This window comes from Harpegnathos saltator, unplaced genomic scaffold (genome assembly GCF_003227715.2).
Source record: "Harpegnathos saltator strain DR-91 unplaced genomic scaffold, Hsal_v8.6 scaffold112, whole genome shotgun sequence".
NCBI classification, from domain to species: Eukaryota; Metazoa; Arthropoda; class Insecta; order Hymenoptera; family Formicidae; genus Harpegnathos; species Harpegnathos saltator.
In genome coordinates this window covers 106,853-130,880 of record NW_020229887.1, presented here as the reverse complement: position 1 = coordinate 130,880, position 24,028 = coordinate 106,853, and the positions used below count along the sequence as shown (strand labels likewise).

At 42.1% G+C, this 24,028-nt stretch overlaps 2 protein-coding genes and 1 long non-coding RNA gene across 3 annotated transcripts in view; all 3 read right to left on the bottom strand.

Annotated features, from left to right (window-relative positions):
• Positions 1–5,980: 5,980 nt before the first annotated feature.
• On the bottom strand, positions 5,981–6,764 carry LOC112589132 (uncharacterized). The gene is made up of 2 exons (XR_003113307.1): positions 6,271–6,764; positions 5,981–6,112 (listed from the first exon to the last, which is right to left on the bottom strand). It is a non-coding gene; the product is annotated as an uncharacterized LOC112589132 (long non-coding RNA).
• Positions 6,765–7,161: 397 nt separating this feature from the next.
• LOC112589133 (THAP domain-containing protein 1-like) lies at positions 7,162–8,733 on the bottom strand. Its single transcript, XM_025301261.1, has 2 exons — positions 8,546–8,733; positions 7,162–7,526 (listed from the first exon to the last, which is right to left on the bottom strand). The coding sequence occupies exons 1-2, from the start codon at positions 8,667–8,669 to the stop codon at positions 7,309–7,311; spliced, it is 342 nt and encodes a 113-aa protein (XP_025157046.1). The 5' UTR covers positions 8,670–8,733; the 3' UTR covers positions 7,162–7,308.
• Positions 8,734–12,054: 3,321 nt separating this feature from the next.
• Klc (kinesin light chain) overlaps positions 12,055–24,028 on the bottom strand; it is an 82,920-nt gene continuing 70,946 nt past the window's right edge. The window contains exon 8 of the mRNA XM_025301296.1: positions 12,055–12,321. Within this exon, the coding sequence (XP_025157081.1) occupies positions 12,232–12,321 (90 nt within the window). The 3' untranslated portion in view covers positions 12,055–12,231. The remainder of the gene's footprint in view (positions 12,322–24,028) is intronic.

Sequence of the window (24,028 nt, the reverse complement as noted above, 5' to 3'; positions counted from 1 at the left end):
GATGAGCCACTTTGAAAGAAAAAACACATTTTCAAGTAAAATTTTTCTTTATAGATGAAGGTTCATCTGCTTGAATCAACTTAAACAGTTGAACTAATGTGTCATTTAAAAAGTACCTACCAAATGGATGAAGCAAAAAAAATTACAACAAAAATAGTCCACTTTTTGTTTACGTATTTATTAATAAAGAAAAGAACTCTTATCTTGCTGAATATTGTTTACACGAGTGTTACGTCCTGTAGATTTAATTAGTAAAAATTCTTTCCTCTCGCAGATTTATATTCTCCTAATATAACTATAATAGGAATATATACATATATAAATATAAATTAGGAAACAGACCCATCTGGCGAACAGCCGTCGCGCCAAATGAAAAGCGATTCGGGAAAATTCCATAACAGGAAACAATGCCCTGTTGTAAAAACCTATACCTGGGTAGTGTTCGCCAAGTATGTCCGTCGTCCCAGTTATAAAAACTTGAAACTCCGCGCTAATAAACCTTCAGTGAAACAAAGCAACTCAGAGCATCCCTGCTCTAAAACTTGAAACTCACATCTTCCCAATCCAAAACCATATGTGCCCAATCAGTCAACCAACAAAGCCTACTTCACTGATAGTCGTAAAATCTGATCCCAGCCTTTGATTTACGGCATTTTGATTTTTCCAGCCGTCCACTTGTATACATTTCTCTATCTCAAGAACCCACCACCTCTACGCTTGTCGCGCCTAACTCATTCAGCCAATCATATATCCACCTAAAACTATGAGACACTCACGCTCCACCCTTTAGCCCTTCCATATTCATATCTCCAAAAACTAACTGTCTCCTCCCACGATGTCTTTTAACTTTGCTAATGGCTGAGACTTTTTCCCACTAAGACCAATCCACCCCTTCCTCAAAGGCCATCTCTCTACCCACCCTGATAGCTTCTGCCTCCGATTATTACTATAAAAACCGCGGTAATCCGCCTCCGCGGGCACTTCTACTTCAACTTCTACCGTTACTTCTATTCTGAGAGACAGAAAGAACAGATTCACATAGATTCTAGTTTCAAAAATCAGACTTGTAAAAACACGTCCTTAGACTCAAATTCGTCTTCGGTTTTGTTTCGGTACTACATATTCTTTTACGTCCTCTGTTTTATTTATTTATTTTTGGGACTAAAAAAAAAATAAAAAGTTTGAATCACTGCTATTGTGCCATAATCGGACAATTGGAAGGGAGTGGACGAGCACAACGTGACCTATCGAGCAGGAGCTACCAAACATCAATTTTATTTTTGCTCACCTTCAGGATAACAGGAGTCAGCAGTAAGTTCTGTTTTTTTTTGCTTCTACCTTTTCTACCACCATCTTATTAATTCCCCATATTATTGAAATCCGTTTTAGTGGGTCATTATAACAACATAGGGATAACCCTCCACCACGTTTTCCGAACTATCCACTCCCTTAAATTCACCCGACCACTCACGCTCCCCCTCACCCGACTAATTCTTTACTCATATTCCTACCTTTTTTTATTATTTCCTCCTTCTTTCACTTCTCATACATACACACATACACATACACAGTCATTCCTCAACTGTATTGAACCGCGCCGTAATTCATTTTGTTATTTTAATAAATCTGTTTATATTTCATTCTTTTTCCAATTGATTTCAAAATCACATATACCCTTCCAACAGTCAACTCATGGTCCTATCCCCGGTAAAGGGATTCGCGTCCCTGACCGAAAAACGGACCACTCGTCGTACGTCGGTGCCCGAGTAAAGGGACCCGTCGGGTCCCTGACCCGTTCACTGACACGCGTGTACGAACGAGGTTCGCCTTACTCGCGAACGAAAGGGTTGCGTTCCTCCTCTAGGACGTAACACGAGTATGGAATCACAAACATTTTCATTTCTACTTCAATAGATTAGTTTTCGACAGGTTTATTTTTAATTTGCTTATTGAATAATGGCTGGTAGAGAAGCCGAAAGCTACTACAAGAATACAGTTTATCGTTAATAAAGTGAGGTTCGTCAATTTATAATTCTTCGAATGTTTTATTACCTAGTGTATTTTATAGGGGACTCACTAAAAACAAGCACCCCGATAAGCGAGAGGCAAGGGGACTCACTAAAAACAAGCACCCCGATAAGTGAGAGGCAAGGGGACTCACTAAAAACAAGCACCCCGAAGGGAACAAAAAACTACTACGTCCACGTCGTTGTTCCTGGATTATGCTAAACGTAGTTTTTTAATAAAGTCAGATACAAAATCAACGAAAGACGTTAACCTCATATTAGCTGTAGAAATACTTTCACTTGCGAGAAAGAATTGTTTTTGCAATTAGAGCGCCATCTATCGGTCTACTGTAGCATCATTAGATAGCCTTTTCAAAAATACTAATTTTGTGTTCCGAAGCGTATGTCCCGACAAATTTGACCGTTTGCAGACTTCTGATCTGTATTTGTTTTTCTGCGATTACAGCGCCATCAACAATTCGAAAAAAATGTCCCGAATAAAAGTAACTTATTTTTTCATGAGGAATCCAAATCTGCAATAAAAAATGGGGGTTCCCATTTAAGATTTCAAAGTTGCCCCTCGCCCCACCCCCAGGGGGTGGGGGTGGGGGGTCGTATTTGGTGTCGTTCGATAGATTTTTGAAAAATATTGAACACGTGTTTTTCAATTTTTCGATCCGATGTAAATTTCGCGAAATATTCGACCGTCCCGCTTCTTTTGGCACACCCTGTATATGCAATATATATACGCAAACTCATTAGTAGAATACATTGATAATGTGAGGATACCAGGCAGGTATAAAATATATCGGGCCACTGCAGATCCTCTCTACTGGCAAAAACTGTGAATTTCGATCTTACATATGTATCTCGGAGACCTTAAAATCCCGTATAAACTTTGTCCGATCTAAAAATATTCGATATTTTATAGGTTTTATACATTTGACAAATTTGCGCATCCGCTATTTTGAATTGAGGGCCTAACTTAAAAAACGGGCTCGATATGATTGTAGAGCAATTCATTGCGAGTAAATTAAAAAAAAAAGCATTGAAATCGGTTAAGAATTACGCCGTCTAGCGACTTTTGTCCACAAAAGGACCCATTTGTCCCACTGTGCGGCGGTGCGGGTCTCTGTCCAGAGACTCAACTCCCGCCCGTTGAGTAAAAAGGCCGGGCTGTAGCCTGTTGAGTCCTGTACGGCAGAGTTGTACGCAAATTGTAGCGCGGTTAGTTGGGTGTCCCACTTGCGGTGGTTCTTCCCTACAAATTGCGCGTTCATTGTTTTGACTACGCGATTTGTCTGCTCCACCGGATTACAATGCGGCGCGTAGACAGGTGTGGTGCAGTGACGGATGCCGAAGGCCCTGCAAAATTTCGCGAATTGCGCGGAATGGAATTGTTTCCCGTTATTGGAAACTATTGTTTGAGGGCAGCCGTGTCGGTGGATAATGCCCTCGGTGATCGCCCATTCCACCGCCCCCGTCGTCACCCTTCGGAGCGGTCGCATTTCTAGCCACTTAGAGAAGCGATCTTGCATGGTGATAACCCACGCATGGCCGCCGGTCGACCGCGGCAAAGGGCCCATCAGGTCTACGGTGGCCTGTTCCCACGGTCCCTTTACCGCGGTGGCGTGCAGAAGGCTGGGTTTGATCTATGTCGCCTTGTAAGCGAGGTATGTCTCGCTGGCCCGGACATGTCGGGCCACGTCCCGGAACATGCCGGGCCAATAATACCGGCGGGCCACGCGAGCGATCGTCTGCGCTTCCCCAAGTGGCCGGCGGCGGGTTCGTGGAGCTGGCGAAGAACTCCGGCACGTTGTTCCCGAGGTACGCACACCTTCCACTGCTCCTCCGCTGGTACTTCGCGGAAATCCAGCTCATGCAGGACATGGCGGAGGAGCTGGTCTTGCTGGATGACGTAATCTGGCCAGGCGGCGGGGTCCGCGGTTACTCGTGCTTTCATGCGGCGGTACCAGGGGCAACCGTTTTCCGCGATTATGGCGCTCACCTCGGGTCGTCGCGATAACGCGTCGGCGACCGTATTAAGAGCGCCTCGCCGGTATTGCACCTCGAATTCATATTGCTGCAATTCGAAGGCCCAGCGGGCTAGTCGCCCGATGGGGGCTTCCAAGCTGCGCAGCCACCGAAGGGCTTGGTGATCCATGACCACCGTGAAACGATAGCCCTCCAGGTAGTCGCGCATTCGCCTTATCCCCCAGATCGGCGAGGCACTCCAACTCGGTCGCGCTGTAATTTTTCTCGGCACGATTTAGTGTCCGGCTCGCGTATGTAATTACGCGTTCGGATCCGTCCAGCCGCTGCGTGAGGACGGCTCCCAGCCCCTCCGTGCTCGCGTCCGTCTGCAGTTGGAAGGGCTCCCGGAAATCCGGGCACGCGAGCACTGGCGCTGTGGTCAGCCGTTCCTTCAGCGCAGCCATTGCGGCGTCCTCGTCCGCGTCCCACTTCCACCTCGCGTCCTTCTGCGTGAGCCTGGTGAGTGGGGCGGCTAGCGCAGAGAAGCCCGGGATGAATCGTCGGTACCACGACGCAAGCCCGAGGAATTGTCGCCCCTTCTCGGGTAGAAATTAAAAACGGGGCTGAAAAGAGCCTAGACAGATTTTCCCCACTTCTATCTAGGCACTGTAAAGGCAAGCTCATCTAGGCTCTGCACAGAATGTAACGCTTCCACATCGCACTGCCAAATCAGTAAATCTGACTAGGCTCTATCGTAGCACGCCTAACTAGACTCTATCTTGGTACGCCTAACTAGGCCCTATCTTGGCACATCTAACTAGGCTCTATCTTGGCACGTTTAACTAGGCTCTATCTTGGCACGCCTAACTAGCCCTATTTTGTAACACTTAACTAGGTACTGTATTGGATTGCCTGGCTAGGCCCAGAAGTGCCAAATTCAGGACACTGGTAGCATATAGCTACAGTGCGTGCAGCCGAGCGCACATGAGCGAATAACTGTGTACGTGTGTTCTATTCATCACGAACTATAGCACCAAGCGCTATAGTTTAGAGCACACGTACACGTTGTTCGTTTGTATGCGCTCTGTCGAACGCATTGCAACTAAATTTGCTACCAGCATTCATTTGATACTTCTGGTTAGGTAGCAGATGTGGTCTCTCTGTAATAAATGTAATTCTTTGTTAGCATGTATATTTATTAAACTATATGTATATATATTTATTTTTATTATTTCTTATTTATTTATTTTATCTTATTTATTTATTGTTTTATAGTAATCAGAGTCTTTCATTTCTATTGCCACGCTTAAAATAAAAGATTCTGATTGTTCATTTCCTTATGCGTTATGCATTACGCAAAAGTGTGTGCTTCCCGCATTACTTGCCCGATTTAACCGATTTTTTAAGGCTACGCCTACTTCTCTTCTCTTCTCTTTCCGAAGATTCCTACAAATGATACATGACAGCTTATACCTAGGCGGCGTGACCGTCACTTGTAGGGACCTTTGGACGAACGGAGAGACAAGAGAAATAGGTAGCTCTTAAAAATCGGTTGAAACGGGCAAATAATTTCGACTTCTGGGCACAGATAATTGGTACTCTGTGTCGAATTTATGGTGTCTCCCGGACATTTTACATGTTTAGGTCATCACAGATGTCACCGAGGATCGACGAATCCATTACCGAAAAACGCAAGAAACATAGGTAAATATTTTTATCCAGATTTCTCTGATTTTCCCATCTCATCCCAGCAATTATTAAGAATCACAATGTATCGATGCTACAATTTGCTATGTCACTATGAATACGACACGTGTATTGTATTTACTGTGGGAAATTGTAACATTAATACAATGTAACTTTCAATTCATGTATTTACTTAAACATATATTATACATAACTGTAGTTAGAAAGATGCAACTGTAATATAATTTCAATTTACAGATATCGCAGCAGATTGCCACTTCACCGTTCCCTATTATCAGTAAACCCTGTTATTAGTTGCTCCAACATCGTCTCAAAGTCATCGTGTGTCGCCGCTTCCTGAGGCTATGAGAAGAAACATCGTCGCCTTCGTGTTCCGCCATTTACGATAAACACCATTGTGAATCTGATTGGCTGTCTCGTTTTGTCTTGTGTGATAAATGAAAACACTTACGTTCGTATATTGTGTTGTTTTATAATAATTACCTTCACGTAATGTGCATGACTGAATGGGAAAAGGGGAGGATTGTAAAAATGAATATGGCAGAATCTGTTGTATTAATGTAATCTGTTGTAGTAATGTAACCAGTCTGCTGTCAGGCTGTGAACGGCAGGATCTGTTACGTTTCTGCCGTCATTCTGGTGCCAGACTGCGCATTGCAGATTCTGCTGTATTTCTACCGTCAATCTGCCGCCAGACTGCGTACGTCAGGATCTGTTACGTTTCTGCCGTCATTCTGGTACCAAACTGCGCATTGCAGAATCTGTTGTATTTCTGCCGTCAATCTGCCGCCAGACTGCGTACGTCAGGATCTGATACGTTTTTGCCGCCAATCTATCACTAGACTATGTACGTCAGATCTGCTTTGTTTCTGGCATCAGTCTGCTATCAAATAATGTTGCCAGACTCTGCCGTCAGAATGTGGGCACAATGGATAAACAGTTGGCACCAATCTGCTGTAAACCTCTAATTCAATCTGCCGTCAGTCTGCCGTCAGTCTGCTAAAATGTTGTTATTAGGGTACTTATAGATATTAAAATTAAATTTATAAGTTCCTGAGCGATATTGTAAAGTTTAAATGTTATTTACGTTACTTAAAACTACGTAAAAAATGTTTCACAAATTTAAAATAGTTTTCATTTGTAATCTTAAGTATAGTAAATAACAGTTAAACTTAATAACATCGCTCAGAAACTTATTACTTTGTTATTAATTTGTGCAAACAATATTATTGGGAGGATTATAATATATATACATTAATATTATATTATTAAAATATATTACAATGCACATAAAGATATTTATCAATGTATACATTTGTACATTTAATTACATTAAGATAGAACATAATTACATATTATTTTTATTAGTTTTTTGTTGCACAAAAATTAAAATATAACAAAATATATATAACAGGTAAATGTAATAAGTAAACTATTTGAAAAAAAATAGTAAAAATAGTAATATAATGTTGAATCGTGTTACATGTATTGCTAAATTATAAATTATATATATATATATATAATGTAATTCACATATAAAAATGCTTTACATAACATTTTCCCGTCCCACTTTAAACAGACTACGAACTGTCGGATATAAACATAAAAAAATCCGGTGTGATTAAAAAATGTGATGCAAAGCACATAATTTATGCACAAACGCATCATAATTAATTATAATTCTAGGTTCTTCAATATCGTCATTTATTTCACTCGGTAAATATAATGATGGAATAGCGTTACTTTTTAAAATTCGTCTTTGAGTATAATTATAAATACTATCATTTGAAAAATGAATAGTGCAAATTCTTAACTTATCTAATATTTCCCTTTGTACACCTGTAACACATAAAAAAGAGACTATATTTAAAACATACGCATTTATTTACACATATATATATATATATAAATGCAGAAACATATATCAAATAAATTTCAAAATTAATAAAATATACCCGCGTAGCATTTAAGGTCATTATATCACAAGCATTTATGTCACAACGAAGTCATATTAACATATTATATTATGTGAATGTCCGCATTATCACAGACATGATGTCAGTGACATTACTATGAGGTGAAATTCCCAGTTGAATAACAGTGATGTAATAGTGATATCATGCCTGTAATAATGCGAACATTCACACGTCATTATAATGTGACTTCATTGTGACATAATGATCTTGAATGCTACAGGGGTATATACGTAAACATAGTCTCAAAAGTTCTCGACCTGACATATACATGGCATTAGAAACTGTCAAACTATAGTTGTATTGGAAAATGGCATCCCTGATATAAACCCATGTAAAATTTTATTCGATTTGTCAAGTCATTCGAGTAGCAGCACCAGTTGAAAAAGCTTTGTGCAAGATAGATGCCGCATTTGCTAACAATTGACCAAAAACGCATTCGAATGCGTATTTCTCAAGCGTGTTTGGATCATTTTAAGCAAAATAAAATGGATATCAAGCGTTGTTTCATAACTGTTGATGAAACTAGGATCCACTACTAGCGAATTTGGATACAGCAGAGCGAAAAGGACCTTCCGGAATCACACTTTAATGGTATTGAATTATTGGAAAAACGTTGGAATAAATGTATTGAAGTTTCAGGAGATTATATTGAAAAATAAAATATTTCACGGCAAAAACAATTTTCTTTTATTGTTAGGCCAAGAACTTTTCAAACTGCCCTTGTATATATATAAAGAAAAGGAAAGCGAGAGAGAGAGAGAGAGAGAGAGGGAGAGGGAGAGAGAGAGAGAGAGAGAGAGAGAGAGAGAGAGAGAGAGAGAGAGAGAAAGAGGAAGAAAGAACAAAATAAACAAGCATATAGAAATATATATATACACTTACCAATCAAGTCTGTTCTTTTTATTGCTGCAAGCCATATTTCTGTTCGTTGCACATCTTTTGGAAATTGGTGCCTTGGAATATTTTTATTTGATGTGCAATTGGGCACACAACATTTATGCACCATGTTTCTATAAATGTAGCTAAAATTTTAATTGTATTATAACTATAACTATAACTATAACTATAACTATAACTAATAGCTATAATAAATTATATAATAAATTGAAATCTAATATATATTATATTGGGTGAGTGCAAAAGTTCGTGCGGAGTTTGTGAGTAAAAGTCACACAGTGATTAGGCAAACAAAAATCTTTATTCAATCAATGATATATTCTCCATCGTTTTCTATAATCTTTTCCCAACGTTCTGGCAGCATACGGATGTCTCGATCATAAAAACTGCGCGGTTTAGATTCGAAGAACGAAGAGACGCCGTTTTTTAAGGCCTCCAAAGAGTCAAAGTTTTTTCCATTTAAATAATTTTGCAATGACCGGAACAAGTGATAGTCAGATGGTGCGATATCAGGAGAATACGGTGGATGCGTTAAGACATCCCATTTCAGGCTCTTCAGTTTGCGCAGCGTCTTTTTCAAAACGTGTGGTCTGGCGTTGTCGTGATGAAAGACGACTCCCTTGCGATTTGACAAAATCGGACGTTTCTCTTTTATTTCTCGATTCAGATTGGTTAATTGGCGACAGTACTTGTCCGAATCAATCGTTTCGCCAGCGGGGAGAAGCTCGAAATAGATTATGCCCTTGCAATCCCACCAAACAGAGAGCATCACCTTCATCGGGTGCAAACTGGCCTTTGGCATTGCGTCACCATGCTCACCTGATTGTTTCCATGTCCGTTTGCGCTGAACATTGTTGTAGAGGACCCATTTCTCATCGCCCGTCACTAGTCGATCCAAAAACGACTCGTTATTGAGCCGCCCGAGTAAAGAAACGGCTGCAGAAATTCGCTTGATTTTGTTCTTCTCGGTCAGCAAATGGCACCCATATATCGAGCTTCAAATCGAATCCCATCTTTTTTAAACGCCGAAAAGCGGTTGATCGGTCAACGTTTAGTGAGTAGTAGCAACTTCTTCTGTTGAAATTCGCGGATTATTGAGCACTAAAGTACGCAAAACATCGTCATCAATGTCAGAAGGTCGACCAGAGCGTGGCTCGTCTTCAAGGTTAAATTCTCCGCGCCGAAATTTAGCAAACCATTTTTCCACAGTTCGTTTAGCTGGTGCTTCATCCTGATAAACATCCTGAATGTTTTTTACGGCTGCGGCAACGTTTATTCCCTTCCGAAACTCGTAAAGCATAACATGCCGTAAATGCACCTTATCGATACTCATTTTTAAAGTGATATTTCTCGAAGCAGTTTGTATGAAAATAAATGATTTTTTTTTAATAACAGCTGAAGACGTCACCTTTCCAACGTTATATAATATGTAGATGGAAGTATTAATGACAACACTTTACGACGCTTATAACTCCATCTATTGAAACTCCGCACGAACTTTTGCACTCACCCAATAATATCTAATATAATAAATAATATATGAACTAATAATATATAATATATTATCTAATATCATAAGGATACATAAAATATTGTAATAACTATATATATGTAATGCAATCACTATTATTCACTAATAATAATTAAACACTATAATAATTAAACACTATAAATCACTTAAACACTATCAATTAAATACTTAAACACTATAAATCACTTATACACTTAAATACTATAATTTACTATACAACTAAAAATGAAAAAATACCACGTTATAATATTAGGTGTAGTAAAAAGAAATCCATTACTTTTGCATGAAATTGAAGGCTTTAATTACCATAGTTAGAATTATCCGATTTAGGTCAAATATGCGCCGTTTTGTTCGATAACTTGTTGCCATTTTGAAGGTAATTTCATTATGCCTCTCTCATAGAAGCCCTCGACCCTATTGGCAAAAAATTGAGACAGTCGATTTTCATAAGCCTCTCTTAAAGCGAATTTTTCACCAGCAAAATGTTCCCCATGGACAGGAACAGATGGTAATCACTTGCTGCCAGGTCCGGACTATAAGGTGGATGCATAAGAACCTCCCAACCAAGCTCCCGGAGCTTCTGGCGAGTCACTATCGATGTGTGTGGCCTGGCGTTGTCCTGATGGAACACAATTCCTCTCCTATTGGTCAAAGCTGGCCGCTTCTGGGCGATTGCTTCCTTCAGACGGTCCAATTGTTGACAGTACAGTTCCGAGTTAAGAGTTTTGCCGTAGAGGAGCAGCTCATAGTAGATAATTCCCTGCCAATCCCACCAAACACACAGCAGAACCTTCCTGGCCGTCAATCCTGGCTTGGCCACCGTTTCCGCCGGCTCACCGCGATTCGACCACGACCGTTTTCGCTTGACGTTGTCGTAAGTGATCCACTTTTCATCACCAGTGACCAACCGCTTCAGAAATGGGTCGATTTTGTTGCGATTCAGCAGCGATTCGCAGATGGAAATTCGGTCCATGAGGTTTTTTTTCGTTAACTCGTGTGGCACCACCCATACATCGAGCTTCTTTTTGTATCCAGCCTTATTCAAATGGTTCCAAACGGTTTTTTGTGCAATCTTTAGCTCTTGGGCAATCGAAACAGTGCTTACATGACGGTCGGACTCGACAATGTCCATGATTTTATCGATATTTTCAACAATTGGCCTTCCAGTGCGTGGTGCATCTTTGACATCGAAATTACCGGAACGGAATCGACGAAACCAAAATTGCGCGTGATTGGCTGTTACAGTATCAGGACCATAAACACTATTCACATTTTCAGCCACCTGGCTTGCGTTTTCGCCTTTATCGAAGAAAAACTGTAAAATATAGCGTATTTTCTCTTTGCTAGTGTCCATCTTTGACGCGCGCTCAAACAAAACTGAGTCAACTAATCACAAAACTGTCAGAAAAGTTTTTTTAGTACGAAATCTCATCTTTCTAACGCCATCTAGTGGGACCCGATCGGACTTATATAACGCGAGATACAGATAACTAAAGCCATCTATTGGAAAAATAATGGATTTCTTTTTACTACACCTGATATATTACAGAATATTCACTACATAAACACTAATAGCACTGAAAAATTTGCGTTTAGCGTTAATTGCACTATGCTGTATTGAATTGTTTAACCATTAACGGTCAAGGCAAAACAAGTCAAAATCAACTTATAGGCAAGGGGAAGAGAGAGGAAAAGAGAGGGATCGACTGTGCTGCCGCCTGGAGCACCGACCACTGAACTGAACTTCCGGAGCCAAAAAATACGGGGAGTTTGAACCCCCTGGTCACTATTGCCAGTCCGCAGGAAACTCTCGCGCACATGCGCATGAAAGAAAGTCTAGCAGAGGCTCGATTCCTGACGGCGTGCGAATGAGATGCGCATGCGAAAATCTATATTATATGTTACGTGAACTGTACATTTTCGCATACGCATCTCACTCGCACGTCGTTAGGAATCGAGCCCCAGTACTATGAAACAGTTGCATTCAAAGATCTTTCGCGCGCTTGGCGATCTTCCATGCGCTGAGCGAGACAGCAAGCTCATGCTCTCCTTTTCGCTTTTTCTCGCTCCGACTCATTGTCAGTCATGCGATCGACTTTTGTACGCTTTCTTGGCGTGAATCTAATGCTATTTATAATTGCTAAGATTCCATGTATCTGATGAGCTCCGGCAAACAGCTGCGATGACTAATCAGGAGCCAAGCACATGCCGCAGCTTGCCGGAATTCGACCTGCGCCAAAACAAAATCATTTAGAACGTATAAATATATGGAGAATTAAAGATGAAAATCCCACTAAAGAAATTAATACACCAATAACACACGTAAAATGTAAATTAGTATATTTATATATACAAGATCAGCCATATGAAGAAAAAAAAATTTGTATTATGCCGTTACTTCACACAGAATAATGTAAATAAAATACATTCTTAATTTATGACTACATTAAGATATTCAAGGCAAATAAGGGCAAATGCTGATGTTGAGACGAATATTTAAGTGTTAGGAGGGTAATATGTTTGATAGTATAAACACATGCGTCGGATATTTCCCTACCTTTATGACGCAATGAATCAATCTCCCACGTCAAACTGATTCTGATTCCCAATTTTTTATAGTAATTTATCTCCTTATTTCCCTATGATACTAAGAAATTTTGATTCCATTTTAAAGTCCTGACCGAGGCAATATTTTTCGCAACTGTAGAATAGATTCAAAATTTCTTAGCATCATAGGAATAATAAGAGAGGTTAATTAAATTATTATAAAAAATTGAAAATCAGGATTGGTGGAAGGTTGATTCACCGCATACATTGTAAAGCTCGGGAAATATCCGACACGTGCGTTTGTATTATCAAACACATTATTTTCCCAACATGTTTTTAAATATTTACTTCAACATCAGTATCTAGCTCTTATTTGCTTTATATCTCAATGTTGTACATTTCAAGAGCCTGTTTATAAAAATATAAGTCTTAATTTAATATGAATTTTGTGCAAATCCTTTCTATTTTTTCCTCCTGCTTATTTATCTATTTATATTATATTTTTATTGAAATGTGTAACATTAAACTTCATATTTCATATAAACTCTATGAGCACAAATCTTGTTACGGACATCTACTATGCATAGAGTCTATTCACGAAATTTCATTCCGAATTTACCTGTTTAGCTCCTATCTAGACTCAACGATGGCAAGTCTTGTTAGAGGCATCCTAGTAAGTTCCTAGCCATAGCCTATTCACGAAATTCCATTCAGAATTAGTTTTCTACCTTCTACTTAGGCGCAATGATGGCAGGCCTTGTTAGGAGCATCCCTGTAAATGCCTAGTCAGAGTCTATTCACGAAATTCCCTTCAAAGTTTGCCTTTCTACGCTCTATCTAGGCTTAAGTATGGCAGGCCTCGTTAGGAGTATCCTCGTAAGTGCCTAGCCAGAGCCTATCCACGAAACTCCAGTCAAAGTTTGCCTTTCTACGCTCTATCTAGGCCCAAGTATGGTAGGCCTTGTTAGGAGTATCCTCGTAAGTGCCTAGCCAGAGCCAATCCACGAAACTCCATTCAAAATTTGCCTTTCTACGCTCTATCTAGGCCCAACGATGGCAAGCCTATCTTGGGGCACGCCTGGCTAGGGCCTTTACAAACTTGGGGCACGTGCCGATTAAATTCTATTCGGGTTCCGTACGGTCGTGGGCACCGGCCATTCCGAAATTGCACTTTCCCGGGTCGGTACGAATGCCATCTCGGTCCACGATGTGCCCCAGGTACCGCAGGCGGCTCACACAGAAGCGGCACTTCTCCGCGTTGAGTCGTAGTCGTGCTTCCCGGAGCCGTCGGAAGACCTCCGTGAGTCGCGCAATGTGTCCCTCGAACGTCCGGCTTACGATAATAATATCGTCTAGATAGACGAGTACATGAGGCTCAAGCTCAGGGCCGAGTACGCTATCCAGCAGTCGTTGGAAGGTAGCGGGCGCGGAGTGCAGACCGAAGGGCATTACCCGAAACTGCATTAACCCTCGTCCAGGTACGGCAAACGCGATCAAGGGGCGACTCGCGGCCGACAGGGGAACCTGCCAATACCCGCTCCGCAGGTCTAGCGTTGACAAGTATTACGCCCCTCGGAGTTTGTCGAGAGTGACGGCAACTTGCAGTAACGGATAGACGTCGGGCTCCGAGACACTATTCAGTTTGCGGAAATCTACACAAAACCTTCGTGATCCGCCTTTTTTCCGCACCACGACCACCGGCGAGCTCCAGGCGCTGTGAGAGGGTTCGATCACGTGTTCCTGCAGCATTTTTTCGACCTCCTCGTCGATCACGCGCTACATAGCGGGATTTCGAGGCCGATACCATTGTTTAATAGGGCGCGGGTCGATCAATCGTATGTGGTGGTATGCCCGGTTCGTCGGTCCTTGCACCTTCTCGAAGAGGTGGAATTCCTGTTCCAGAAACTGTCGTAGTCGCGTGGTCTCGTCTGGGATCTGCGGAGTCAGTCCGTCCTCAATCGTACAAGTAGTCGGTTCAGTCATTGTCGCGTTGTCCGGTGGTGGTGGTAGTGTCATCTATAGTTTGGCCCACAAGTCCACTCCAATCAACATCGGGCTGCCGAGATTCGGCAGGACTCGTAGGCCGTGTCTAACGTCTCTGTCCTCTGTCTGTATGCGTACCGTCATTGTCCGACAGTCTGTATCAATCCCGTCGGCCAGTCGTGTTGATTCTGGTCGCTTCGATTTCCGGATCGGGGCCCCCGACTGTTGGACAATGTCGGGATGTATAAACGAGGCCTCCGATCCAGAGTCGAGGAGCGCGTCGACGTCATGTCCGTTGAGTCGTATGGTTATGTAGGGGCGCGGTGTGAATCTTACGCGTTGTTTGCTCAGGGCCAAGACTCTGGGTGGCAAGTCTCGGCCTTTCGGTCGTTTCCCGGCAGCGGGTGGCACTCCCGAGTCAGCACCCCGTCTTTTCCGCATTGAGAGCAGAATTTCTTCGGGGGGCGTTTACAGTCCGCCCGGGTGTGCCCCCGCTGTTTGCACCACCAGCAGCATTCTTCTTTGTTGTACGTGCTGACAGTGGTCGGTGCAACGCGTGACGGTCGAGGAGGTCGGTCTGTTGCGTTGTTTCGCCGGCGGTCGCGTATCTGTCGCTCGATATCCTCATGTTCCGCAGCCCATGCGTGGAGGTCCCCTATTCTCGCCAATGCGAATGCCCCTTTTATATTCTGGGTCTCATATAGCAGCTCGAGCTGCACCTCGGGGTTCCGTCCGTGCGCCGCATGAGCGTTAATACCTCGTTGGAGAACGCACGAAATGGTTCCCCTTCCTTCTGTACGCGGCTCCGCGCTTCGCGGCGGAGTTGCGCTAACACTTTTCGTGGTAGATATTCCGCACGAAATTCCCTTCGAAAATCTTCCCATGTTGCCCACGTATGCCGACTGAGATGGCATATCACGCGAGGGCCTCGCCCCGTAGCATCTCTGGCAAACCTCGGAGTAAGTATTCTCCCGCGTAACCGTAAACTTCGCTTAACTCTTCGACCTGCTCTAAAAATTTGTGAAGATTTCGTCCGTCGAAGAAGCAGCCCCATTTTCGAATTTGATTCATCGCTTTTGCTAACGGAAGTTCGGGCCCCCCGGGTAGTATGGACAGCTCGGGTGTCTCGTCGCGTCTTCATCAGTCTTCGATACGGGGTTTGCCGCCCCGTTATCGTCCGCGAACAACTCCGGATGCCTTCGCACGAACTGAGCCGCCTTCGCAATTCTTCGTATGTCCCGTCGGTGTGCAAGTCGTAACGGGACAGCTGCTCGGTCAGTTCCTGCTTCGACAGCTTATATACCCACGCCATCGCGATCGGGCCCGTAATTGTTTTTGCCACTTTTCTCCTCGCAAAGTCCTTTGTTCGAGCGCCAAATGTAACGGCCGAACTACGCGGTTCGGTCGTCGCTACGCGCGGATAAGGCTCGTTGAAGTCCGGGTTCGGTGAGGAAGAAAGCAACGAGACGTTTGATAGTAATAATATAAATAACTTAGCTTTATTCTATATTGACTTCTGTACAAGAGCTCGGTCCCGAAGGCGTTGTCGCGGGTTGCGTTCGTTAGGCGCGTTGGTACGGTACGGTGCGGTGCGGTATGCGGTACACGCCAGCGTACGGAAGGATAGGCCGCGCGGTGGGCGGGGCCTATTGCGTGACGCGTGTAGACGGCGACGACGGTAACGGCGTGGTGATCAGTCTCGCTTCGCGACGCTGGATGTCTCGGACAATTATCGCCCAATGCTCGACTTGCAATCGCTCACGCAAAGATGGTCGCCGGACCGGAGATTTCGATTCCCGGTCGAACGCTCGCACGCGGGTCGCGAAAGACGCGCAAGGATCTCGTCCGTCGGGGCCGAGGACTCTCGACAAAGAAGGCGCACGCACCTTTTCTTTTCCCTACGTTCGCGGAGGAAAGCGACCAAGTGCTGCAGACACTCAGCGGAGACGACGGACGCACCGTCCCAGGTCCTTGGTCGCTAGACGGATCGCACAGAGGCTGAGGACGCTCAGCGGAGTTTGCCGACGGACGAACCCCTGACTCAGGGCGGCGGGTAAAGGCTAAAGACGGCCGAGCACGCTCAACTGAGCACACGCACGCACGAGCCCATGAAGACGGGAGACGGCTAAGTATCGAGCACGCTCGATCGAGACTGCGGACGCACAATTCCGTTTCCTTAGTCGCCGGTCGGGTAGTCGGAGAGCGGAAGGCAGAGCGAAACAGTCCGGATATTCTCTCCTTCGGCATAAAGCGTCTAGATCGAATGCCGGTACGGATCGGTCTGGTCCTGAGAAGCTCGATTGCCGCCATTTTATAGTCGTATTCTCTACAATTAATACGGCGGCGATCGAGCGGCGCGCCAATTGGCGCGTGATAGCGGCCGCGCGCGCTAGCGACGGCGCGTGATCGCAGCAGCGTGCGATAGCGGCGGCGCGTGATGACGGCGGTGCGCGATATTGCGGTTGTTTCGGGTGGCACAAAGCGCCGTTCTTCGGCCCGACGGATGGTCGGTCGGGTCGGTAGTAACGAGGCGCGGGTGTGCCTCGTTACATATAATTTTTCACACGTTTTCGGCTTGAAACGATGACTGGCATAGGAGCGGAATTGTTCCGCCTGGAGCCATCTATTGAACCATGAACTATGAAATCGAATACACATTTGAAAGGTTATGTTTCACTGTTTATGTTGTGCTGTGTTTGGTTTGGCTAACATTAGTATTATGTGTGCATAGCTGTGAACATGGAAATAAATAACGTGCATTATCGTCACATTTATCGTGCATTTTCCTCTATTATTTTAAAAAAGATAAACGAGCTGCGGATGCTCATAAAAAGATATGCCGTGTGTATGGAGATGATGCCTTAACAGAACGCGTATGCCAAAAGTGGTATGCCAATTTCCGTTCTGAAGATTTCGATGTCAATGATGCGACCCGCTCCGGTCGCCCGATCGAGATTAATTCAAATGACATTAAGGCTATAGTCGAAGTACATCCATCCCAATCGGTACGAGAGATTGCTACGACATTGAATATATCCCACACAAGCGTAAAAAAGCATTTGCGCCAGCTGGGATACGTTTCTCGGCTTAATGTTTGGGTGCCGCATCAACTAACCGAGGCTAACTTGACCGCATGCATATCCATCTGTGATTCGCTACGGAAACGCCAAGAAAACGATCCATTTTTGAAACGAATGGTGACAAGTGACGAAAAATGGGTTGTCTATGATAATGTAACGCGTAAAAAATCATGGGAGCACAGTAGCGAGCCACCGAAAATAGCCTCGAAGGCGGGTTTGCATCCGAAGAAAATAATGCTCTCCGTATGATGGGATTTCAAGGGTGTCATCTATTACGAACTGGGTAACAGTTCGGTAAGTCAGGCAAAACGATTGATTCAACTGTATACTGTTCGCAATTGACGAAATTGAACCAAGCAATCCGCACAAAACGTCCAGAATTGACAAATCGCAAGGGTGTCGTCTTCCACCACGACAACGCCAAACCTCATATGTCATTGACAACTTGGAACAAATTGCTTCAGCTTGGCTGGGATGTTTCGTCTCATCCTCCGTATTCACCGGATCTTGCCCCTTCCGATTATCATTTATTCCGGTCGCTGCAGAACTCTATGAACGAGAAAACCTTCAAGGATGAAGAGGCCGTTAAAAACCACCTGGATTGGTTTTTCGCCGATAAGCCTCTGACGTTTTATGAACGCGGTATAATGAAGTTGGTGGAAAAATGGCTAGAGGTTATCCATAAAGATGCCTAATATATAATTGATTAAAATTTATCTTGTATAGAATAAAATTGTTTTATTCTACTCTAAAAAACCGAACAAACTTATTTGCCAACCCAATATATTGTGGTAAAAGTAGTAAATATAATTGCCTCGCGATGTTATTTTATAAATAGATAATTTTTCTCTTTATCTACGATCTTTCTTTTCATAGGATTTTGCTAGAAGGCCGCGTAGATTGAGCGATAGGAAATATTTCAAAGGTACGGAATTTAGAAAGCTTTTATTATATCGGGTGTAGTAAAAAGAAATCCATTATTTTTCCAATAGATGGCTTTAGTTATCTGTATCTCGCGTTGTATAAGTCCGATCGGGTCCCACTAGATGGCGTTAGAAAGATGGCGTACGAGATTTCGTACTAAAAAAACTTTTCTGACAGTTTTGTGATTAGTTGACTCAGTTTTGTTTGAGCGCGCGTCAAAGATGGACACTAGCAAAGAGAAAATACGCTATATTTTACAGTTTTTCTTCGATAAAGGCGAAAACGCAAGCCAGGTGGCTGAAAATGTGAATAGTGTTTATGGTCCTGATACTGTAACAGCCAATCACGCGCAATTTTGGTTTCGTCGATTCCGTTCCGGTAATTTCGATGTCAAAGATGCACCACGCACTGGAAGACCAATTGTTGAAAATATCGATAAAATCATGGACATTGTCGAGTCCGACCGTCATGTAAGCACTGTTTCGATTGCCCAAGAGCTAAAGATTGCACAAAAAACCGTTTGGAACCATTTGAATAAGGCTGGATACAAAAAGAAGCTCGATGTATGGGTGGTGCCACACGAGTTAACGAAAAAAAACCTCATGGACCGAATTTCCATCTGCGAATCGCTGCTGAATCGCAACAAAATCGACCCATTTCTGAAGCGGTTGGTCACTGGTGATGAAAAGTGGATCACTTACGACAACGTCAAGCGAAAACGGTCGTGGTCGAATCGCGGTGAGCCGGCGGAAACGGTGGCCAAGCCAGGATTGACGGCCAGGAAGGTTTTGCTGTGTGTTTGGTGGGATTGGCAGGGAATTATCTACTATGAGCTGCTCCTCTACGGCAAAACTCTTAACTCGGAACTGTACTGTCAACAATTGGACCGTCTGAAGGAAGCAATCGCCCAGAAGCGGCCAGCTTTGACCAATAGGAGAGGAACTGTGTTCCATCAGGACAACGCCAGGCCACACACATCGATAGTGACTCGCCAGAAGCTCCGGGAGCTTGGTTGGGAGGTTCTTATGCATCCACCTTATAGTCCGGACCTGGCACCAAGTGATTACCATCTGTTCCTGTCCATGGGGAACAATTTTGCTGGTGAAAAATTCGCTTCAAGAGAGGCTTGTGAAAATCGACTGTCTCAATTTTTTGCCAATAGGGACGAGGGCTTCTATGAGAGAGGCATAATGAAATTACCTTCAAAATGGCAACAAGTTATCGAATAAAACGGCGCATATTTGTCCTAAATCGGATCATTCTAACTATGGTAATTAAAGCCTTCAATTTCATGCAAAAATAATGGATTTCTTTTTACTACACCTGATATGATGGTTCTTAATTTTAAATTTATGAATCGAGAAGTATATAAAATTTTTCTTTTATTTGCCAGTGCTGTTCGAATTTTAATTGACCCTGTATTATTTAAAAATTATATCGTTGATGTTGACAAATTACTTCGGTTGTTTGTAGAACACAGTTCCAAAATTTATGGACAAACTTTTGTCGTATATAACATCCATCATTTAATACATCTTGCTGCGGATTGTCTATTACATGGACATCTAGAAGAATTTAGTGCTTTTAAATTTGAGAGTATTTTGGGATGTATGAAAAACTATTTGCATGCACCAGGGAAGACACTTCTTCAACAACAATTATATTATTTTTACGAATAATTGTCGTATTTTCTACTACTTTCATTTCGGCATCTCGTTAAACCGCTGACAAGATGTCCACACATATTTGGCTGTTGATGCTTCAACGTTACACGAATGAGTTGCGAATTTCGCGAGTCCGAAAACACGACAAAATAGTTTGTCGTGTGATGAAAAAAGAAGCCATGCTTCACCATTTCTCTGCTGCAAAAAATGAATTATTATTTGAAAAGCATCATAATACAGGGCCAACTTTAAACTGTCAAAGACAGCAATATAAGTTCGAATGTTAAATACATTTTTTCATGTACAGTCTGCTGATGCATATTGCCTTACAAAAGCCAATGAAGTGCTTAAGATTAAAAATATTATAAAATGTACTGAAAGAGATTATTTGATTGGCAGAAAATTTGAAGAAAAATCTAATCTGTTTTCGTATCCATTTTCCTCAAGTTTTTTATTACATATATATAATTAGCACTCTTGGACCGTTACATAGGTGATGCTTAGATGATGTTAAAAGAACAATTGTATTATTATCCTTCCCTGAAAAGAATGCGGAACATAATACAATTATATCAAAAAGTATCTGTTTTCCAATGCCCCATTCTGAAATATTGTTTTAGCACAGTAACTTACTATTGTTTTAGCATAATATCGAATTGAATATGTGTGTGTGTGTGTAAAGAAAACCATGTAACATATAAATAAAATATAATAAATATAAAATTATTTTAATATTGTTTTATTCTATAATTATTGTAATCTATATCACTGTTTCTTTTTTCTATAGAATAATATTGTTTTTTACAATATAAAATTATCTTACCTGTAATATACGAGGGCGGTCCGATAAGTACTTAGCCTCAGCCCGATGGCGCCACTATTGCAAGAGAAATTTACTATCGTGTAGTACATTCTCGTAGACGGCTACTGTCGAAATTTCAGCAGAATCGGACTCGTAGTTTTGTCTTGACCGCGTGTGGAAGCGGGCGTGTCCGCGGATTTTATAAAAATGGAAAAAGAGCAATATCGGTCGGTGATTCGATTCTTGTTTTTGGAAGGGAAATCGCGCAGCGAAATCAAAGAGCGCTTGGATGCTGTGTACGGTGACTCTTCTCCTTTGATGGCGACCGTCAAAAATTGGTTTAACGAGTTTCAACGTGGTCGCACGTCGGTTTTTGATGAGCCACGCTCAGGTGCCTCGAAAACGGCTACCACGGAGGATAACATGACAAAAATCCACGATCTCGTATTGGCAGACCGCCGATTGAAGGTGCGCGAGATAGCTGAGACAGTAGGCATCTCAAAGGACCGTGTGGGTCATATCCTGCATGAAATTTTGGGCATGAGAAAGCTGTCGGCGCGATGGGTGCCGCGTTTGCTCACTCCCGACAACAAGCGCAACCGTGAGACCACTTCAGAGCAGTGTTTGACGCTGTTTAAGCGCAATCCGAAGGAGTTTCTGCGTCGTTTCGTGACCGTTGACGAAACATGGATCCACTGGTACACACCAGAGACCAAGGAACAGTCGAAACAGTGGACTTCACCCAGCGAACGTGCTCCGAAGAAGGCGAAGACTGTCCTATCGGCCGGAAAGGTGATGGCCACCGTTTTCTGGGATTCACAAGGTGTGATCTACATCGACTACCTGGAGAAGGGCAAAACGGTCACAGGGCTGTACTATGCCGAATTATTGGGCCGATTCGACGCCGAATTGCAGAGAAAACGGCCCCATTTGGCGAAGAAAAAAGTGCTCTTCCATCATGACAACGCACCGGCTCACACCTCCGCCCTCGCCACGGTCAAATTGGTCGAATTGGGCTACGAACTGCTGCCCCATCCACCGTATTCTCCAGATTTGGCCCCGTGCGACTTCTTTTTGTTTCCAAACTTGAAAAAGTCACTCGCCGGGCAGAAATTTGAGTCGAATGAGGAGGTCATCGCCGCCACGGAGGCCTACTTTGCAGACCTCGAGAAAACGTATTTTTCAGACGGGTTAAAGAAGTTGGAGCATCGCTGGGTTAAGTGTATCGAGCTAAAAGGAGACTATGTTGAGAAATAAATCGCCACCTTTCCAAAATTTTCGTTTTTCTTTTGTAGGCTAAGTACTTATCGGACCACCCTCGTATATGGAGATCCAAATATTCGTACATTTCATTACCTCTCAAAAGTGACATTGCGATTAACAATATGCCTTGATTGATTAATCTTATACATTTTTAAAGTTTCACAGCAATCACATTTACACGAAGTCTTAATTTTTGTCCAGTTTTTGACTAGTTTTGGCCCATTGTGCGATGGGTCAAAATCGGCTCTTCATATTCATTGCTCTTTAACGTCTACCTAAATGAAACGTGTCTTTTTTTCCAAAAAATCGCTTACAACTAACCGGGACACTTAATATCTTTTTATTTGAAAATTACATGTACTTAGTAATATGACCAATTATTGTTAAAGAATATTCAGAGCAGATTTTAACGTAAAGCGAAGTGGAAAAGAAAAAGTCACATAAATGGAAATATGTTTATTCAAAATCAAAATTTATATATGTTATTAAACAACAATATTTGCACCTGAGAGCTACTCTTCGAACAAGCTGTTTCATTATTATTTATGCAACATCGCGTAGTACAAACCTATCATAAACCTATGTATCCATTCAATAATACTACTTTTCAACATCTCGAATTATATTGTTGTCTCGGCATTCTCAAATATAAAAGCATCGTCGAGTTAGAAAAATCTTCAGTTCAATAATATATACGTGTAATAATGACAAAAAGGAAATCGTCGGAATTGTCTTTCACCGATTTTGATGGGCTTTGGATATGTTGTAGAGTGTTAAAAAATATTAGACCCATATTTTTTTTAGCGACATATCTTATTGCGACGTTTAGGTAGAAACAACCCCTAAAAAAAATAGACTATTTCATTTCTTATAATTATTTCCTAAACTACGAGGTATATGAAAAATGTTTCATACAAAAGTTTTAGAATAATTTATACTCTTTAAGACGGACTGCTCCAACTAAAAAAACAAATGCAAAATTTTTGATAGCCGCCTCCTCTCTGTTACCTTTGCAAATTTTTAAGTTTTTGTAAGGAAGAGTTTGTAAAGATGTTAAAAATTGAAGAGCATTGAATACCAAATTCATTCATATATAATACTGAAAGGTGATCACGATTAAATTGTTGGAAAAACGACATTATAACATCATGCTATATAAGCGCGGCGCTATGCGAGTAGTTATACATTGGGGTGTCCCAAAATTATAACACACCATGGTGTGTTACAATTTTGGGACATCCAATGCTCATCAATTTTTAACTTTTTTATAAACTCTTTCTAACTCTAAAAACTCAAAAATTTGCAAAGGTAACAGAGAGGAGACGGTTATCAAAAATTTTGCATTTGTTTTTTTAATTGGAGCAGTCCGTTTTAAAGAGTATAAATTATTCTACAATTTTTGTATGAAACATTTTTCATATACCTCGTAATTTAGGAAATAATTACAAAAAATGAAATAGTCTTTTTTTTTGGAGGGTTATTTCAACCTAAACGTCGCAATAAGATGTCGCTAAAAAAATATGGTATAATGGGTATAATATTTTTTAACACTCTACAACATATCCAAAGCCTATTAAAATCAGTAAAGAACAATTCCGACGATTTCCTTATAAGGCGCGGAGATTCGTCGTAAGATTTCCTATTCTTTTTCTTCTTTTCTCTTACTTTTTCTTT